This window comes from Euprymna scolopes, chromosome 13, assembly GCF_053919585.1.
Source record: "Euprymna scolopes isolate OS-2025 chromosome 13, ASM5391958v1, whole genome shotgun sequence".
Taxonomy (NCBI): Eukaryota; Metazoa; Mollusca; class Cephalopoda; order Sepiida; family Sepiolidae; genus Euprymna; species Euprymna scolopes.
The window spans coordinates 146,399,628-146,417,524 of NC_136494.1; the positions used below are offsets into that span (position 1 = coordinate 146,399,628).

General features: G+C 27.3%; 1 protein-coding gene across 8 annotated transcripts in view; it reads right to left on the bottom strand.

The window, feature by feature from the left end:
* The window catches only part of LOC145292226 (uncharacterized), a 66,452-nt gene that overhangs the window by 31,586 nt on the left and 16,969 nt on the right, over positions 1-17,897 (bottom strand). For 4 of the 8 annotated variants that reach the window (XM_080138550.1, XM_080138548.1, XM_080138551.1 and 1 more), the window contains one exon: positions 7,548-11,486. The exons of the other annotated variants lie outside the window; for them this stretch is intronic. In XM_080138550.1, the coding sequence (XP_079994676.1) occupies positions 9,159-10,523 (1,365 nt within the window). In that variant the 5' untranslated portion in view covers positions 10,524-11,486 and the 3' untranslated portion in view covers positions 7,548-9,158. Of the gene's footprint in view, positions 1-7,547; positions 11,487-17,897 lie in introns of those variants that run through there. 8 annotated transcript variants of the gene reach the window in all.

The following is a 17,897-nucleotide window of genomic DNA, read 5'->3' on the forward strand; positions in this document are numbered from 1 at the left end:
TCAAAGCGAAAAAATAATTACGTCGTAAACAGAGAAATCGGACGACGATGAAACATGACATTCCTTGTAAGAATGGAATATTATATGAAGCTAGCACGAGATTGTGGACTCACGTGTATAAACAAAGTCAATAGTCGGTTAGCTGAAGAGAAGTGGGTTATGATGTCTCTGGGTCAGATGCAGGAATGCATGTGTAACTGAGAAACGTGACCAGGAAATGCGTGATCCATTATCGATAACAGAGTGATCGACAGGTGGCGTGGTGTGGAAAATCACCGAGAAAAAAACACATGCTAATATAAAGAAGGTGATTTTTAGAGTCCAACAGAAGAAGTAGAGAAGAGGAGCGAAGAAGAAAAAAAGGAGAGAGAGAGACGCCGATAGATGAGACGTGCGTTGACGAGAGCATAACGTTTTCACCCCTTCTCCATCACTGAAACAGAGCAGTAAGCCACACCATTAAATTTTGAACTGTTAAAAATTTCTATGTACAAAACGAGAAAAATAATTCTAACACACAATATATTTTTATATAAAAAGCCAGCGTGTCTTACGTCTTGATTGGTATGCTGAGTTACATCTGATCTTTGTGTGCATGTTAATTCTCTTTCAGCCGGCAACATTATTATGACAAGCGAATGACAGCTGAAGAAAACCCGAGAGAGAAAAATGCACGGTCAAGGGGGAAATAACTCTGTTGTCTTGGCCATTACCATAACAAACAGAAAACTAAACAAAATAGACGATCAATAAAAGATGGCTGCTTGGTTTTGTTGAAGCGGGGAACTTACTAACTACGACCATTCCCAACCTAGGGGTCCTGGCGCTATATAACACTAATACCATCTCCTTGACTGGCTATATGTCCGGCTTACACATCAAGGCCCCAGAACGACTGATATTTAGTGGGAATAAGGAAAACTTCTGGAAAATATTTCATAAACGATGGCCCAATTATTGACAGGTCTGGACCATAACCACGAGAAATTCAGGTTGCTATACTTAAGAACTGCCTAGGCGATGATGCCATGAAACAACAAAAAATTTGCTATGGTTGAATGCATATAAGCGCATTTTGCATGCCATACAATTTCAGAGGTACTGACATCCACCAATGGCCCTCGATTTTTGTCATACATTTCAGAAAATTTGCAAGAAAATAACTGTTCAAACACAAAAACATATCATCAGGCAACAGCCAAGCAAATGGTGCTGCTGAAGCAGCAGTAAATTACCAAACGCTTCTTTCGCAAATACAAAGCATCAGAAGATCCATTCTTAGGACTGTTGAACCTACGCAATATGTTAACCAAAGGACTAAGCACCAGCCCAGCACAAAGACTCTTTGGTAGAAGGACAAAGTAAACAGTGCCAGCTGTCAAATTAAAACTTAAGCCCCTTTATTCACACTCAACTGATAAACCATGGAAAAAATGAGAAGAGACTTAGACACCATGATTCGGGAAAAGAACTGAAAAGCCTCAATGTTGGTGACAATGTTTAAGTGCAGCCATTCAATCTCTACATAAGAGAGTGGAGGGAAGCAACAGTCGAAAAACAAATGACTGGTAGGTCCAATGAAGTAGAAGCAACAGTTGAACAACTATACTGCCGAAACAGGCAATTCCTGTGCGAAATGCCAGAGTCAAAACACTCCTTCCCAGGACACTACAATGAATGAACAATCCACCTTTCCCCATGTTGTCATTCAAAATCCTGTCCTTACCCCTTCCACTTAAGAAGAAAACAAAATGAACAAACACCCTTCCTGACGGGGGGGGAGGAAATGTTACATATAACCAAACCCCACCACTGCCCTCCCCAACTCTTTCCCCTTTCTACATAACTCTCCTATAAAAAGAGGAGGACTTCTTATTGTAAGGTGGCAGCACAATAAAGCCGCGATTACACTTAGTTCTGTGTCATCTTCATTTTGATACTAACACATGAATGTAACACATATGTATTATATGGTTTGTTCAAATAACTGTTATCATCTTAGGTGTTATTGATTGATGATATGTATTCATAGGTTTGCAGTTTCATGAGCTGAAACATTATGAGATTAATACCCATGATGAGAAAAATAGTCCAAACAATACAAATAATACATATTATAAAATTCAGAAACATTTTATGTAGAGACCCAAATTAATGCAAAAATGTAAATGACTCCACACTGTTTCATAAACATATCACACACTTTGAATACTAACGACTATGATTTGCTGTAAAAATAACAAAAAAAACTTCTTTTCACCATTTACCAATAAAAACCATTGTCCAGTTACACCTAAAAAAGCTAAACCTTGTGAGAATAATGCCTATGATAAAAGCAGTAGTCTGAACAATTCAAATACATATCAATCCTTATATAAAAAACATCAGAAATATCATCTCTGGTTTATTCTAATTCATCTGTAGATGTCCTCACTCAACTTGGTCTTTTGCTTGTGTGTGATTTTAATATAAACTGATCAACAAGACTCCTCCATGTTTTCCTTTTCCTGAGATCACTTCACAGATATTGAGTCGTTTGCAAAGTACCTATAAAATATCCTTGCACTTGTTTGGAACTGTTTGTTTTGAATTTTGGAGTTTTTCTCTGCTTTTGGGTAATTAACTTGGCAAGCATTGGAATCTGTCTTCCATCACCCTGACAGTATTTCATAGCATGCCACTATTTGTTGAGTACTGGGGTGGGGGGTAGAAAAAGTACAAAGGATCAATGATTAAAGAACAGAAAGTATGTTTAAGAGTAATAAAAGGACTTATCAATAGACAATGGATATGAATTTGTTCTTAATGCAGACAGAGAGAAATAAGAATTAGGTTTAAATTAGGATGTGACGAATGGCGATAGAAAAAGGACTGAACAATTGACTAAGGATCAATAGGAATGACACTTGACGTTGGGGTCAGTCATATGCTTAGTTTGTTGAGGCTTGAGCAGTTAGATTTTGGATATGGCCGTGTACAGTTGGTAGCTCAGAGTTTCGCCCCAGGGAGATGGGGAGATGAAATGATGACAATAGACACACCCAGCCTAGACAGGTCATAGATGTTGGCCTTAGCACATAGAGGGTCGATAAGGACGGACACACACCCATAGTCCAACCGAAATTTATGTGAGGTATCAGCATGTTTTTTTTTGAGTTTGTTTTATTTTATTTTTATATTTGTGGACCCATGCGTCCCTATCAATGGTTGACAGCGAGAAAAATGATGATACGACCATAAGAAGATAAGAAAAATTCACAACATATACAATGTTTGGGGTTTGCAACTTGTCGGTGGAGCCACAAGGGGTTACAATAGTCTATCAATATTAGTGTGGTATTTTTTAGTCTGCTGATTGCATTTATAACTAACCCTGTTCATGTGAGGTGCCAGGAACTGCTAGATTTGGCTTATGTCCATCATTTTGCAGCTTGTATATAACATAATCACGTTGACACACATTCTCACTAGTCACTGAAGTTAAACAACATCGAGCCTGACTAGTACCAGATGAATGACCATTTACGGATACCAGGCGCTGTAAGTAGGAAAATATTGATACTTCTCTGCAAGACATGCAAAAACTTGTCATCAACTACTCTGGTCGGTCTATACTGGGGACTGCTTGCAAATTTCATTCTCCTATGAAACTTCCTCCTCCAGAACGAGCTAATTCAACCCCTCTATAGTTAATGCCATTTTGGTAAGTCGGTTTTGCCACTTAAGCTTCCATGCAGGTGTAGTCCTAGGAATCATCAGTTTTATTTAAACTTAATTTGTTTTGTTGGTAGAAATACTTGTTTTCAACAAATAACCAAGCCATATATGTGGCATAATTGAGTTCTGTGAATGTATGGAAGCCAGTATAAGCCTTGTAAAGGTGGTATTAACTTTATTTATTATGGCCTTGGTGTTTTTGTAGGCTTTAATTTGGAATACTTGCCTGCTGTGCTCTATCCCAAATTCCCTCACTTCTTCATTAGTATTGTCAAGGTCTTTCTCTATCTCTAATTATCCAGTCCCACTGGTGATGATTAAGGAAGTAACAGTCGATCAAACAGTGGGGCCAGTGAATACAGCGTTTCTCATGGTTTTGCCAGTGTCATTTGCAGAGTTGTGACAAAAAAGAATTAGATTTCAATATTTGTCAATATTATTTTATTTTTGCTGGGGATTGAGCATCCTACTAGATGCTAGATATTGGCCATCTATTTTAGACACTCCAACCGAAATATTTTATAAGATTCTGATTGTAACTTTAAGTTTGTTTGTATAGGTTTTGTGAATATTATTAATCATTAGTATTCAAAGTCTGTGATGTGTTTATGAAACAGTGTTGAGTCATATGTATTTTTTTTTTGCATTAATTTGGGCCTCTACGGATTTGATATAGTGCACACCACAAGCAAAAGGTTTTTCACTTTAAAAAAAAAAATACTTCAGTTAGTTTCAAAAGGTCAAGGGGCTACCTCCTGGAGGTAACACTTATTTCATTATGATTTGGATTTATATTCGAGAGCTCTTTTAAGGATAGACGTTGTTCCCTTTATGGTTGCTAACGGTTACAGCTTGATCTTCCAAGTGTTTCGTAAGATTTTTTTATTAAGGCAGTTGTTCTTATCACAACAGGTATAGTATATATTTCTCGCAGAGACAATGTCGTTTATAAATCATATTTTAGATCCTGATATTTTGTTATTTTATTATTATTTTGTTATTTTTTTTTTCACTTTTTAAAAAATTTTCTTTCTTTTAAAATTGGAATGCTGGGTATGGGGCAGCCAAACCAGCTTCCAACACTCCTCTGCTTTTTATTGAAAACCAGGCAAGAACTCTTTTTAGTATCCTCGTTGTTCCCTTAAGTGCAACTGTCTGGATCTCTTTTGCACTTGGTTCACCCGGAATATTAGTTAGGCAGGACTTCAGGTTCTTCTTCATAAGCCTTGTGACACCTATAATAACTGGTATGATTGATATCTCCTTAAGGTTCTAGTTTCTTTTCATATCATGCATGAAACCTTGATATTTCGCCTGTTTCTCCCTTTTAGCTTTGTTCAGATCTCCATCATTAGGGACACTCACTTCAATCAAGGTTGCCAATCTCTCGGACTTATTCCATATAACTATGTCAGGTTTTTGTGCATGTGTGAATTTTTAGTTTACATTTTTCTTATCAATATGTAACAAAATTGTCTAGGAGGGACATTTCTCTGGCGTAGAAAGTAAGTCTTTATTTATTACTGGTACAGATGTTTAGCAGTACTTGCTGAAATTTTTGTAACGTTGTAAATATTTTTCTGTCGATTCATGAGGAGTCGAAATACTATATCACTTTGTTCTTGAAAAGGAAATCATGTCTGACAATATTGTTTTTTAATCCTCAAACAGTTTTTCATGGTAAACGACTGATGCTCTGTACAATAATATTAAGACTAGCATAAATTCTATGAGGCAAACTAATGCAGTAATTGCAAGATATTAAGTTTTTTTTTAACAAAGAACTTGGACTAAATTATTTTCATATCGTTTTAAAAGTTAAAAAAAACTTCCATTATATATATATATATATATATATATATATATAAAGAATAATAAATTAGTAAATATATATTAATGTTTAAAATTAATGCTATATTTACTGCTTATACCAGTCCTGTATACAAATATTAATACAATGTTAAATGGTGATATAAATTAGTCATGGAAAATATATTTAATACAGCAAAATAGAATGTTTTAAAGTTTATGAGCATTGATTGCAAGATACCAAAAAGTTTGACATTAATATATATATATATATATATATATGATATTATTATTTAATAAATATTTTCTTAACATTTCTTGGTTTTCAAAGATTTTCAATTTTAGCATCATGAACTGTTTTCTAAGATGTGAAACATACTACTAATTTAAAATTTCCACTTGAATAAGCATGTTCACATCAAAGTTTTGAAGGCTTCTACAATCGCCAGTGAAATCAGGCATCATTTCTCTCTCTCTCCACAAGGGCTTCAGCCCTCTTGGAGTTAATACCACTAGAATATGAAGAGAAAAAACAACATTTTAACACGGACAGTTTTCTACTCTTGATAAAGATATGTTTTTATACCAAAAATGTGGTATATATAAAAAAATTAACAATATTTTCTTAACATTTCTTGGTTTTCAAAGATTTTCAATTTTAAAAATCTATATTTTTATATAAAAAGATGCCTTGCTTCTTATTCTTTACAGCGTTCAATATAATATTATACAAGCGTTAATTTTCAGTAACAGATGCGGACCTTGTCATTTAATGCAGATGATTGGTGCTACCTGTAACAACGCAAATAAGACTTGATGACAACCAAATCTGCCAGCCGATTATAGTCAATGGTATACTAACCCCTTGATGTAAAGGAGTGTACCTATCATTTAATCATGTCTAACACCCAGGAAGCTTATTGTCGTTCCCAAGATGTAACAACAGATCAAGAAACGTCCTCACAACAAACTAAGTAACTCTTCCTGGCAAATGATTGGATCACAGTTGGTGCCTGAAAACCAGAATACATTTATGACATAAAACAAAGAAAGCATTAAAAGAAGAAATGAACAATTAGACAACAAAAAATTAAATCCATGGACACAAGAAACCACAAAAACAGTCACATCAACCCAAACAATCATGAAGCATCCACAGGGCAGCAAGAAACTGTAAAACTAAGAAAAACTAAGGTAGGTGACTTTTTCCTCTGCTCTTTTTTTTATCATTCTGCAAATTTGTTGGTTGAATGATTTTTTTCTCAACGATCATCTGAATTGTACCAGTAAATATCTAGCTGACATAATAGCAACTCAATATAGCGAATTCATAAATTCTGGTGACACGACATGAGTTTCAATAAGAATAAAGCAGAACAAAGGAGAGATACTCGTGGACGTAGCAAATAGAATCATGTTACTTATAGGGATACAGAGATGAGCGAAGGTTTAGTTGTGCAAGTGCATCTAGGCAAATTCTTCATAGATGCTCTAAGTAACAGTTTTATCGCCCACCTACCTATACCACAAAAGCCCGTGAAGTGTAGAAGCCTCAAAAACACTAATTGCTTTCCATGGAACTTTAAAGCTAAGGAGGAACTAAAAATTAATTATTCTTCACAAAAAACAAAACACTCCCAGATCTGAAAAGAACATTTGGGAAAAATCCAATTCTGAAGATTAAAAAAATTATGTTAATATACAGGTAATAGGAGACGATGATAAAAACAAAATGGTTTCCTAAACGGCCAATAAATTTGAAGTGGAAAGAAATTGTAACATCCTAAAATATAAAAAATATAATCGTCAAAAGAGGGATAAGGACAATAAATGTTTTTCCAAAAAGAAAAAGAAACAATTAAAAATATAAGTCTTAAAATGTCAAATAAAAGGAAGGGAAATTACCGTTTAAAAGAAGACAAGAATTAAGTTTTTTTTAAAAAAAAACAAGAATGAACAATTCCTAATATAAAAGTCAGACAAAATAAAAAAAAAGAAACCAATAAAAAGTGAACAAAAAATTAGAGAAAAGAATTTTATTCAGAAACCATTCTGCATTCAAAAGAGTATGACCACTGCAATTTGGAGCAAAGGTCACAAAAAATAGGGACGAATGTGGCACAATTTTTTGGGAAGATGGGAACTTCTGCATTAATCAACTTAGTGTCAGCCTTGTTTTATACACATGGGGAGATGCACATATGCAGGCAAACACAGATATTTTAAAATGATGGGCCTGTTAACTCCACAGGTTGACAAGTGACATATGTGACTAGAGATTGCTTATGCAATCAGATTGACAGTTACTTATAAAACTTGTCACTGAACCTGTTATGTCTCTCTCCTTCTCTATCTTTCCATCACTCTCTTTCTCACTCTTGCAAAAAGAAAAGAATTGTATTGTTTCAAACAGTCGAAGCTTGAATCTGTGACGGATGCATAGCAGTTTTTGCGTTGGTCATTGGCGACATGCATCAAGTCAGTTTAAATATACTCCACCAATGTTAAAATAAAAGAATCTATAGTTTTATATGAAAAGTTGCCTTGTTCACTTATTCTTTACAACGTTCAATATATTATAGAAACATTAATTTTCAGCAACAAAGAAGCAGTCCCTGCCATTTAATTGGTGCTGCCTATGACGCAATAGGACTTAATGACGACCAGATTTGCCAACAGATTATAATTGATGCCATACCAACTCTCTGATGTAAAGGGATGTGCCTATCGTTTGCATTGTGTCTAACATCCAGGGAGATGGTTGCTATCCTCAGGACATAACAACAGATCAACAAACGACCACACAACAATCTAAATAACTTGATAAGTGGTGACGCCTATGTAAAAAAAACTTTCCCTGGCAAACAAATGGATCACAGATGTACCATTCTTCATATTAGCCAGTAGGTAGCCATACTAATCTTCAAATACTATGTTATTTTTAATATCTGGTCAGGGTTTAATTGTAGGGGAAGTATTCTTGTACCAAGTTGTTCTTTTCTGATTTATAGTTTGGACATTACATAAGACATTTTTAAAAGCTTTAACATATAGGTGAATAAAAATTTACATCTAATATTTTCATATTTTACCTTTTTCATTTTACTTCAGTGTAAGTAATCAGAAATCAAAAGGGGACTCTTCCTGAAGCTACCACTTGATCTCTATATGAGAAACCCACATATTAATTTCACATCCCCAAAGTTGTTGCTTCGCTCAATAAGGTATTTATGAAGCCTCTGAAAAAAGACCTAATTTTGAATAGGCATCGTGAGAGAACAAAACAATACCCTTTTACCACTTTTACTTCAAAAGTACTTAATAGTGTCTGCATGAATGTCCAAAAGAAAAAATCCTGCTATCAGGTTTGAGTTAATTCCAGGACAAGAATTCTTCTAGTCTGATGGTGCATCCAGTTAAATGCTGTTACTTGATGTACTGTCACTTAGAGAAGATGCGTCAATTCTCATATAATTTAGTGTTTTGCTATAACAAATGGATCTTATTTTGAATATTTTATCAGGGTTTACTTTTATGGAAAGTCTCCTCCTGCTCAGTTGTTCTGACACACTCCTGTATGGAGAGATCTTAAATATTAGTAGATAGTGTTTAGTAGGCATATGAATGCTCTCTTATCCCATGTGTTTATCCATATGATTTTTCAATGTAGACTTTTTGGAAAATCTGCAGGTACATATATCACAAAAAAATGGTTTTTCTCCAGTGTGTGTTCGCTTATGTTTAAGTAAATTTGATTTGTTTGCAAAAAACGATCCACAGAATTCACAAAAATGTGGTTTCTCTCCTGTATGTTTCAGCATATGAATCGGCAAATATGATTTATCGGCAAATCTAGCACCACATATTTCACAAGAATAAGGCTTTTCTCCAGTATGACTTCGTTTATGTATAATCAAACTTGATTTTTTTGAATAGGCAGCATTGCAAACATCACAGGAATATGGTTTGCTACCAGTGTGCGCTCTTTTATGTGTAGCTAATGTGGATGTATCTGAAAATGTAACAGAACATATGTCACACGAGTAAGGTCGCTCGCCAGTGTGTATTCGCTTATGTCTTGGCAAATAAGATTTATCAGAAAATCTTGCACCACAGATTTCACAAGAATAAGGTTTCTCTCCAGTATGAGTTCGCATATGTATAATCAGACTTGATTTTCTGGCAAATGTGGATGAACATACATCGCAAGAATATGGTTTTTCTCCAGTATGTGTTTGTTTGTGGCGATCAAAACTTGATTTATCTGAAAATGAAGCCATGCACATATCACAGGGATAAGTTTTTTTCCCAGCATGAGTTCGCTCATGTGTAGTTAAACATGACTTTGTTGAAAACGAGGATGCACATACTCCACAAATATATGTTTTATCTCCAGTGTGTGTTTGCATATGATTAATCAGACTGGACTCTTTTGAAAAAGTACATGGACAAACCTCACAAGAGAAGTTGTTCTCTCCAGTATGTGTAATAATGTGAGATCTGAGCGCAGACCGAGTTGTGAATTCAGCTGCACATACTTGGCAGTGATATGGCTTATTTTTCAAGTGCAGCTGCATGTGTCGATTTAGGTGTGCACGCTGTGAAAATGCAGACCCACACAATTCACAGCCATGTGGTTTTTCTCCACTATGAATTTTTCGGTGTCGGTTTAACTGTGAACTTTGTGTGAAAGTTGATGCGCATATCTCGCAAGAATATGGTTGCTCACCTGTGTGTGTTCGTGTGTGAATTATTAAATGATATTTCTTAGAAAAACGTGCTTCACACATGTCACATTGATATGGTTTCTCTCCAGTGTGTGTTCGTCGATGCACTTTCATGTTATGTTTTTGTGAAAAGGCAGCAGCACAAACGTCACACTTGTATGGTTTCTCTCCAGTATGTGTTCGCACATGCAACTTTAATTGCATTTGTTTGGAAAATCTCGATCCACATACTTCGCAGCAAAATGGTTTGGTTTCTACAGGCATTTCCATGTCAGAAGAAAATTGTATGCAAGTACAAATTTATGATTATTGTTTATATTTGATTGCTGCAGTGTATATCTGCATTATCTTTTGCAATCAAGCAAACTTAATCAATAATTTATTTATTATTAATCAATTATTTCATTGCTGTATATCATTAGTAGCTAAAGTACATTTCATTCTTTTATAGAGGAAAGAGGAATAGGTGAATGTATGTATTATGTATAAATGTATTATGGAGATATATGTCTAGTGTAAGTATTTATTAATGATGCAGTTTGTATGGATATCTCTTCTCCAGTGATAAGTTAGGATGTGTATATGTGTAGTGTAAGTATTTATCAATGATATAGTTTTGTACAGATATCTCTTCTCTATAAGTCCTGTGGCAATAGAGGTAGGACATGTACAGACCTAACAAGTTGGGAGTATAGTCACAAATCTGGCTCAGTCACTTGTATAATCCAAAAGAATTAAACATGAAAAGAATATGAGCATAAAAATATTTCTTACAAATTAAGATATATTCTTTCACATAACTTTAATATCATAAGTTTCTATCAAATATGTGTTCAAGTTAATTGTAAAATTGAATGGAAAATATATCCTAACAGTTTACAAAGAATGTTTCTCTTATTTGGTTTTAGTTCAGTTAACTCTCAGAGAACTTTGGGAAATCTTCCTGGGATAAGGGTAAGGTTTAGACTTGTCATGTTGTATGTTATCAGATGTTAATTATAAGTTGTTCAGTTTTGTAAATGAAGACACACATGTATAGATATACATATGTTTCACATTAAGAACATTGTTTCTCTTCTGCATCATTATTATATAAGAATTCACATTTAAGTCGATAGATGTGCATCCAAGTTTAAATGTTTGTTTTCAGCTTTGAATTATTTTGATTGCAGAAACTTCATCTTTAACAAGCTAATCCACACCTTTATTATTCATCGCTGAAAAGTTGATCATCTGTGACAAGAATCAAAGAAAATATGCATTAAAAAGATGTTTAACCGATGGAAAAAGTATTTAATTTTTTCAGTTATGGAAGAAACAAAGATACAAGTATTTTTATTAAAAATAATTATAATTTCTATTCATCAAAGTTTTATATAGTCCAAAATTTATCAGATGTAAGAAGTAAAATATTCCTAAGAATATATCCTGTAACAAATCATAATATTCAAGATACAACATGCTTACAACACAAACTTTTACATGAAAGTCCTGTACCAAACAAATGAGAGACAAACTCCTGTATACCCAGTGATGTATGTATATGCTGCTCATTGAAGGCATATATATATATATATATATATATATATATATATATATATATATATATATATATATATATGGGTGTTTGTGTGTGATTAAAATAAGTTAAAAATCTGATAGGATAAAAAAGAGGTGAAAAACCTATACACTTGACAACAAATACCAACTATTTAGGTTTTTACACCGTTTTTATCATTTAAACATACATATAAAATAATACGTTTATATACACATATATATATACATACAAAACATATTACGTTTATATATCTATACATAAAATATAACTTATATATATATATATATATACATACATAACATTTATTTTATATATATATACATAACATATCACTTTTATATATACACATAACATATCACTTTTATATATACACATAACATATCACTTTTATATATAAACATAACATATTAGTTTCATATATATACATACCATATCACTTATATATAAACATAACATATCACTTTTATATACATACATAACATAACTTTTACATATATACATAACATATTACTTTTATATATATATATATACATAACATTACTTTTATATATATATACACATAACATTACTTTTACATATATATATACATAACATTACTTTTATATATATATACATAACATTACTTTTATATATATATATACATAACATTACTTTTATATATATATATACATAACATTACTTTTATATATATATATATATATATATATATATATATATATATATATACATAACATTACTTTTATATACATATGCATAACATTACTTTTATATATATATACATAACATTACTTTTATATATATATACATAACATTACTTTTATATATATATACATAACATTACTTTTATATATATATATACATAACATTACTTTTATATATATATATACATAACATTACTTTTATATATATATACATAACATATTACTTTTATATATATATAACATATTACTTTTATATATATATAACATATTACTTTTATATATATATATATATACACACATAACATATTACTTTTATATTTATCTATATACATAACATATTACTTTCATATATATATACATAACATATTACTTTTATATATATACATAATATTACTTTTATATATACATACATAACATACTACTTTTATATATATACACATATTAATTTTATATATATATACATACATAAAATATTACTTATATATATATACATACATATACATAACATATTACTTTTATATATATACATATATATACATACATAACGTATTACTTTTATATATATACATATATATATATACATACATTACATATTACTTTTATATATATACATATATATACATACATAACATATTACTTTTACATATATATACATATATAACATATTACTTTTATATATATACATACATAACATTACTTTTATATATACACATACATAACATTACTTTTATATATATACATACATAACATTACTTTTATATATATACATACATAACATTACTTTTATATATATACATACATAACATTACTTTTATATATATATATACATAACATTACTTTTATATATATACATACATAACATTACTTTTATATATATATATACATACATAACATTACTTTTATATATATATATACATACATAACATTACTTTTATATATATATATACATACATAACATTACTTTTATATATATATACATACATAATATTCCTTTTATATATATATACATACATAATATTACTTTTATATATCTATACATACATAACTTTTATATATATATATATACATACATAACTTTTATATATATATATATACATAACTTTTATATATATATATATATACATACATAACTTTTATATATATATATACATACATAACTTTTATATATATATATACATACATAACTTTTATATATATACATAACTTTTATATATATACATAACTTTTATATATACATATATACATACATATTACTTAAAAACATTACTTTTATATATATAAACATATTACTTTTATATATATAAACATATTACTTTTATATATTCATACATATAAATATTACTTTATATATACATATATATATACATACTTTATATATACATATATAAACATATTTTATATATACATATATAAACGTATTTTATATATATACACATATTTTATATATATATACACATATTTTATATATATACACATATTTTATATATATATACACATATTTTATATATATACACATATTTTATATATATACACATATTTTATATATATATAAACATTATTTAATATATATACATATATATATACATTACTTTATATATAAACATATATAAATACTTTATTTTATATATATATATACATATATAAACATTACCTATATATATATACATATATACACATTACTTTTATATATATATAAATATATACACATTACTTTTTATATATAAATATATACACATTCCTTTTATATATATACATACATACACATTACATTAATATATATACATATATACACATTACATTTATATATATACATATATACACATTACATTTATATATATACATATATACACATTACATTTATATATATACATATATACACATTACATTTATATATATACATATATACACATTACATTTATATATATACATATATAAAATATTACTTTTTTATATAAAATATATATAGAAACATTACTTTTAAATATATACATATATATAAATATATTACTCTTATATATATATAATCATTTGTTTTATATATACATATATATATATAAACATATTTCTTTTATATATATACGTATATAAACATATTACTTTTATATATATACATATATATATGAACATATTACTTTTATATAAATATATAGATATATATAAACATTACTTTTATATATATATAAACATTACTTTTATATATATATATATATATATAAACATTACTTTTATATATATATATATATATATATATATAAACATATTACTTATATATATAAAAATTTAACTTTTATATATATACATATATAAACATTCTATATATACATATATAAACATTACTTTTATATGTATACATATATATAAACATTACCTTTATATGTATACATATATATAAACATTACCTTTATATGTATACATATATATAAACATTACCTTTATATGTATACATATATATAAACATTACCTTTATATGTATATATAAACATTACTTTTTTATGTATACATATATATAAACATTACTTTTATATGTATACATATATAAACATTACTTTTATATGTATACATATATATAAACATTACTTTTATATGTATACATATATATAAACATTACTTTTATATGTATGCATATATATAAACATTACTTTTATATGTATGCATATATATAAACATTACTTTTATATGCATGCATATATATAAACATTACTTTTATATGTATACATATATAAATATATATAAACATTACTTTTATATGTATACATATATATAAACATTACTTTTATATATATATATACATGTATATAAACATTACTTTTCTTATATATACACATGTATATAAACATTACATTTATAAAAATATACAAATATATAAACATTACCTTTATGTATACACATATATATGTATAAAACATTACTTTTATATATATAGATATATATATAAACATTACTTTTATATACACACATATATATAAACATTACTTTTATGTATACATATATATATAAACATTACTTTTATATATATATACATATATATATAAACATTACTTTTATATATATATACATATATATATAAACATTACTTTTATATATATACATATATATAAACATTACTTTTATATATATACATATATATATAAACATTAATTATATATATACATATATACAAACATTAATTTTATATATATACATATATATAAACATTACTTTTATATATACCTATATATATGAACATTATTTTATATATACATATATATATATGAACATTATTTTATATATACATATATATATATGAACATTATTTTATATATGTATATATATATAAACATTCCTTTTATATACATACATATATACAAACATTACTTTTATATACATACATATATACAAACATTACTTTTATATATATTCATATATATGAACATTTATTTATATATATACATATATATAAACATTACTTTTATAGATACACATATATATAACATTACTTTTATAGATACACATATATACAAACATTACTTTTATATATATACATATATATAAACATTACTTTTCTATATATACATATATATAAACATTACTTTTCTATATATACATATATATAAACATTACTTTTCTATATATACATATATATAAACATTACTTTTCTATATATACATATATATAAACATTACTTTTCTGTATATACATATATATAAACATTACTTTTATACATATACATAAACATTACTTTTATACATATACATATATATAAACATTATATATACACATATAAACATAGTACTTATATATATACACATATATAAACATAGTAGTTTTATACATATAAATATAAACATTACTTTTATATATATACATATAAACATATTACTTTTATATATGTATGCATATGAACATAGTACTTTTATATGTATATGCATATAAAGTTTTATATATATACACATATATAAACATATTACTTTTATATATATACATATATATAAACATAGTACTTTTATATATATATACATATATATAAACATATTACTTTTATATATATACATATATATATAAACATATTACTTTTATATATATACATATACATAAACATAATACTTATATATATACATATATATAAACATATTACTTTTATATATATACATATAAACATGTTACTTTAATATATATACATATAAACATGTTACTTTAATATATATACATATAAACATATTACTTTAATATATATACATATTAACATATTACTTTTATATATATATACATATAAACATATTACTGTTATATATATACATATAAACATATTACTTTTATATATACATATAAACATATTACTTTTATATATACATATAAACATATTACTTTTATATATACATATAAACATATTACTTTTATATATACATATAAACATATTACTTTTATATATACATATAAATATATTACTTTTATATATACATACAAACATATTTCATATATATATACATATAAACATATTTTATATATATATACATATAAACATATTTTATATATATATACATAAATGTTACTTTTATATATACATATATATAAACATATTACTTTTATATATATACATATAAACATATTACTTTTATATATATACATATATTACTTTTATATATATACATATATTACTTTTATATATACATATATATGTATATAAACATTACTTTCATATATATACATATATATATAAACATATTACTTTTATATATATACATATATATAAACATATTACTTTTATATATATACATATATATAAACATATTACTTTTATATATATAAACATATTACTTTTGTATATATTTACATATATATATAAACATATTTTATATATTTATAAACATATTACTTTTATATATATACATCTATATACCTATAATTCCGTATTCCTTTGGTGTGTTGTGATATTCATATTAAAAACCCTATTTTTCTATTTATTTAAAAAGAAAATACAATTTTGTTATATATGAGTTATCGAATTGCATTCATTAGCAAAAGATCTAACTAATTTGCATATTCTTTTAAACATTCATTTTTAATTAATTCCCTATTAGTTTTTTCACTTTTCTTATAGGGTGATCACATTTAGTTAACTATTACGGGTAATTATATTCATGCAGATATTCTACATGATTTATACTTGCGAAATATTTGCGTAAAAAGCTTACAATGAACACAAAATCGTTTCCATATATATTTATGTATACGTATATATTTTTGTTTCATCTGTCTATCTATCTATCTATATATCTATAAAAGTGAACGTGTCTGTCTGTCTGTCTGTGTGTCCGTCTGTCTGTGTACATTTCCCTACGCAATAACTCTGTCAATTTTTCGTCTATAGACTCGAAATTTGAAATACCGGGTACTGAGATTTGG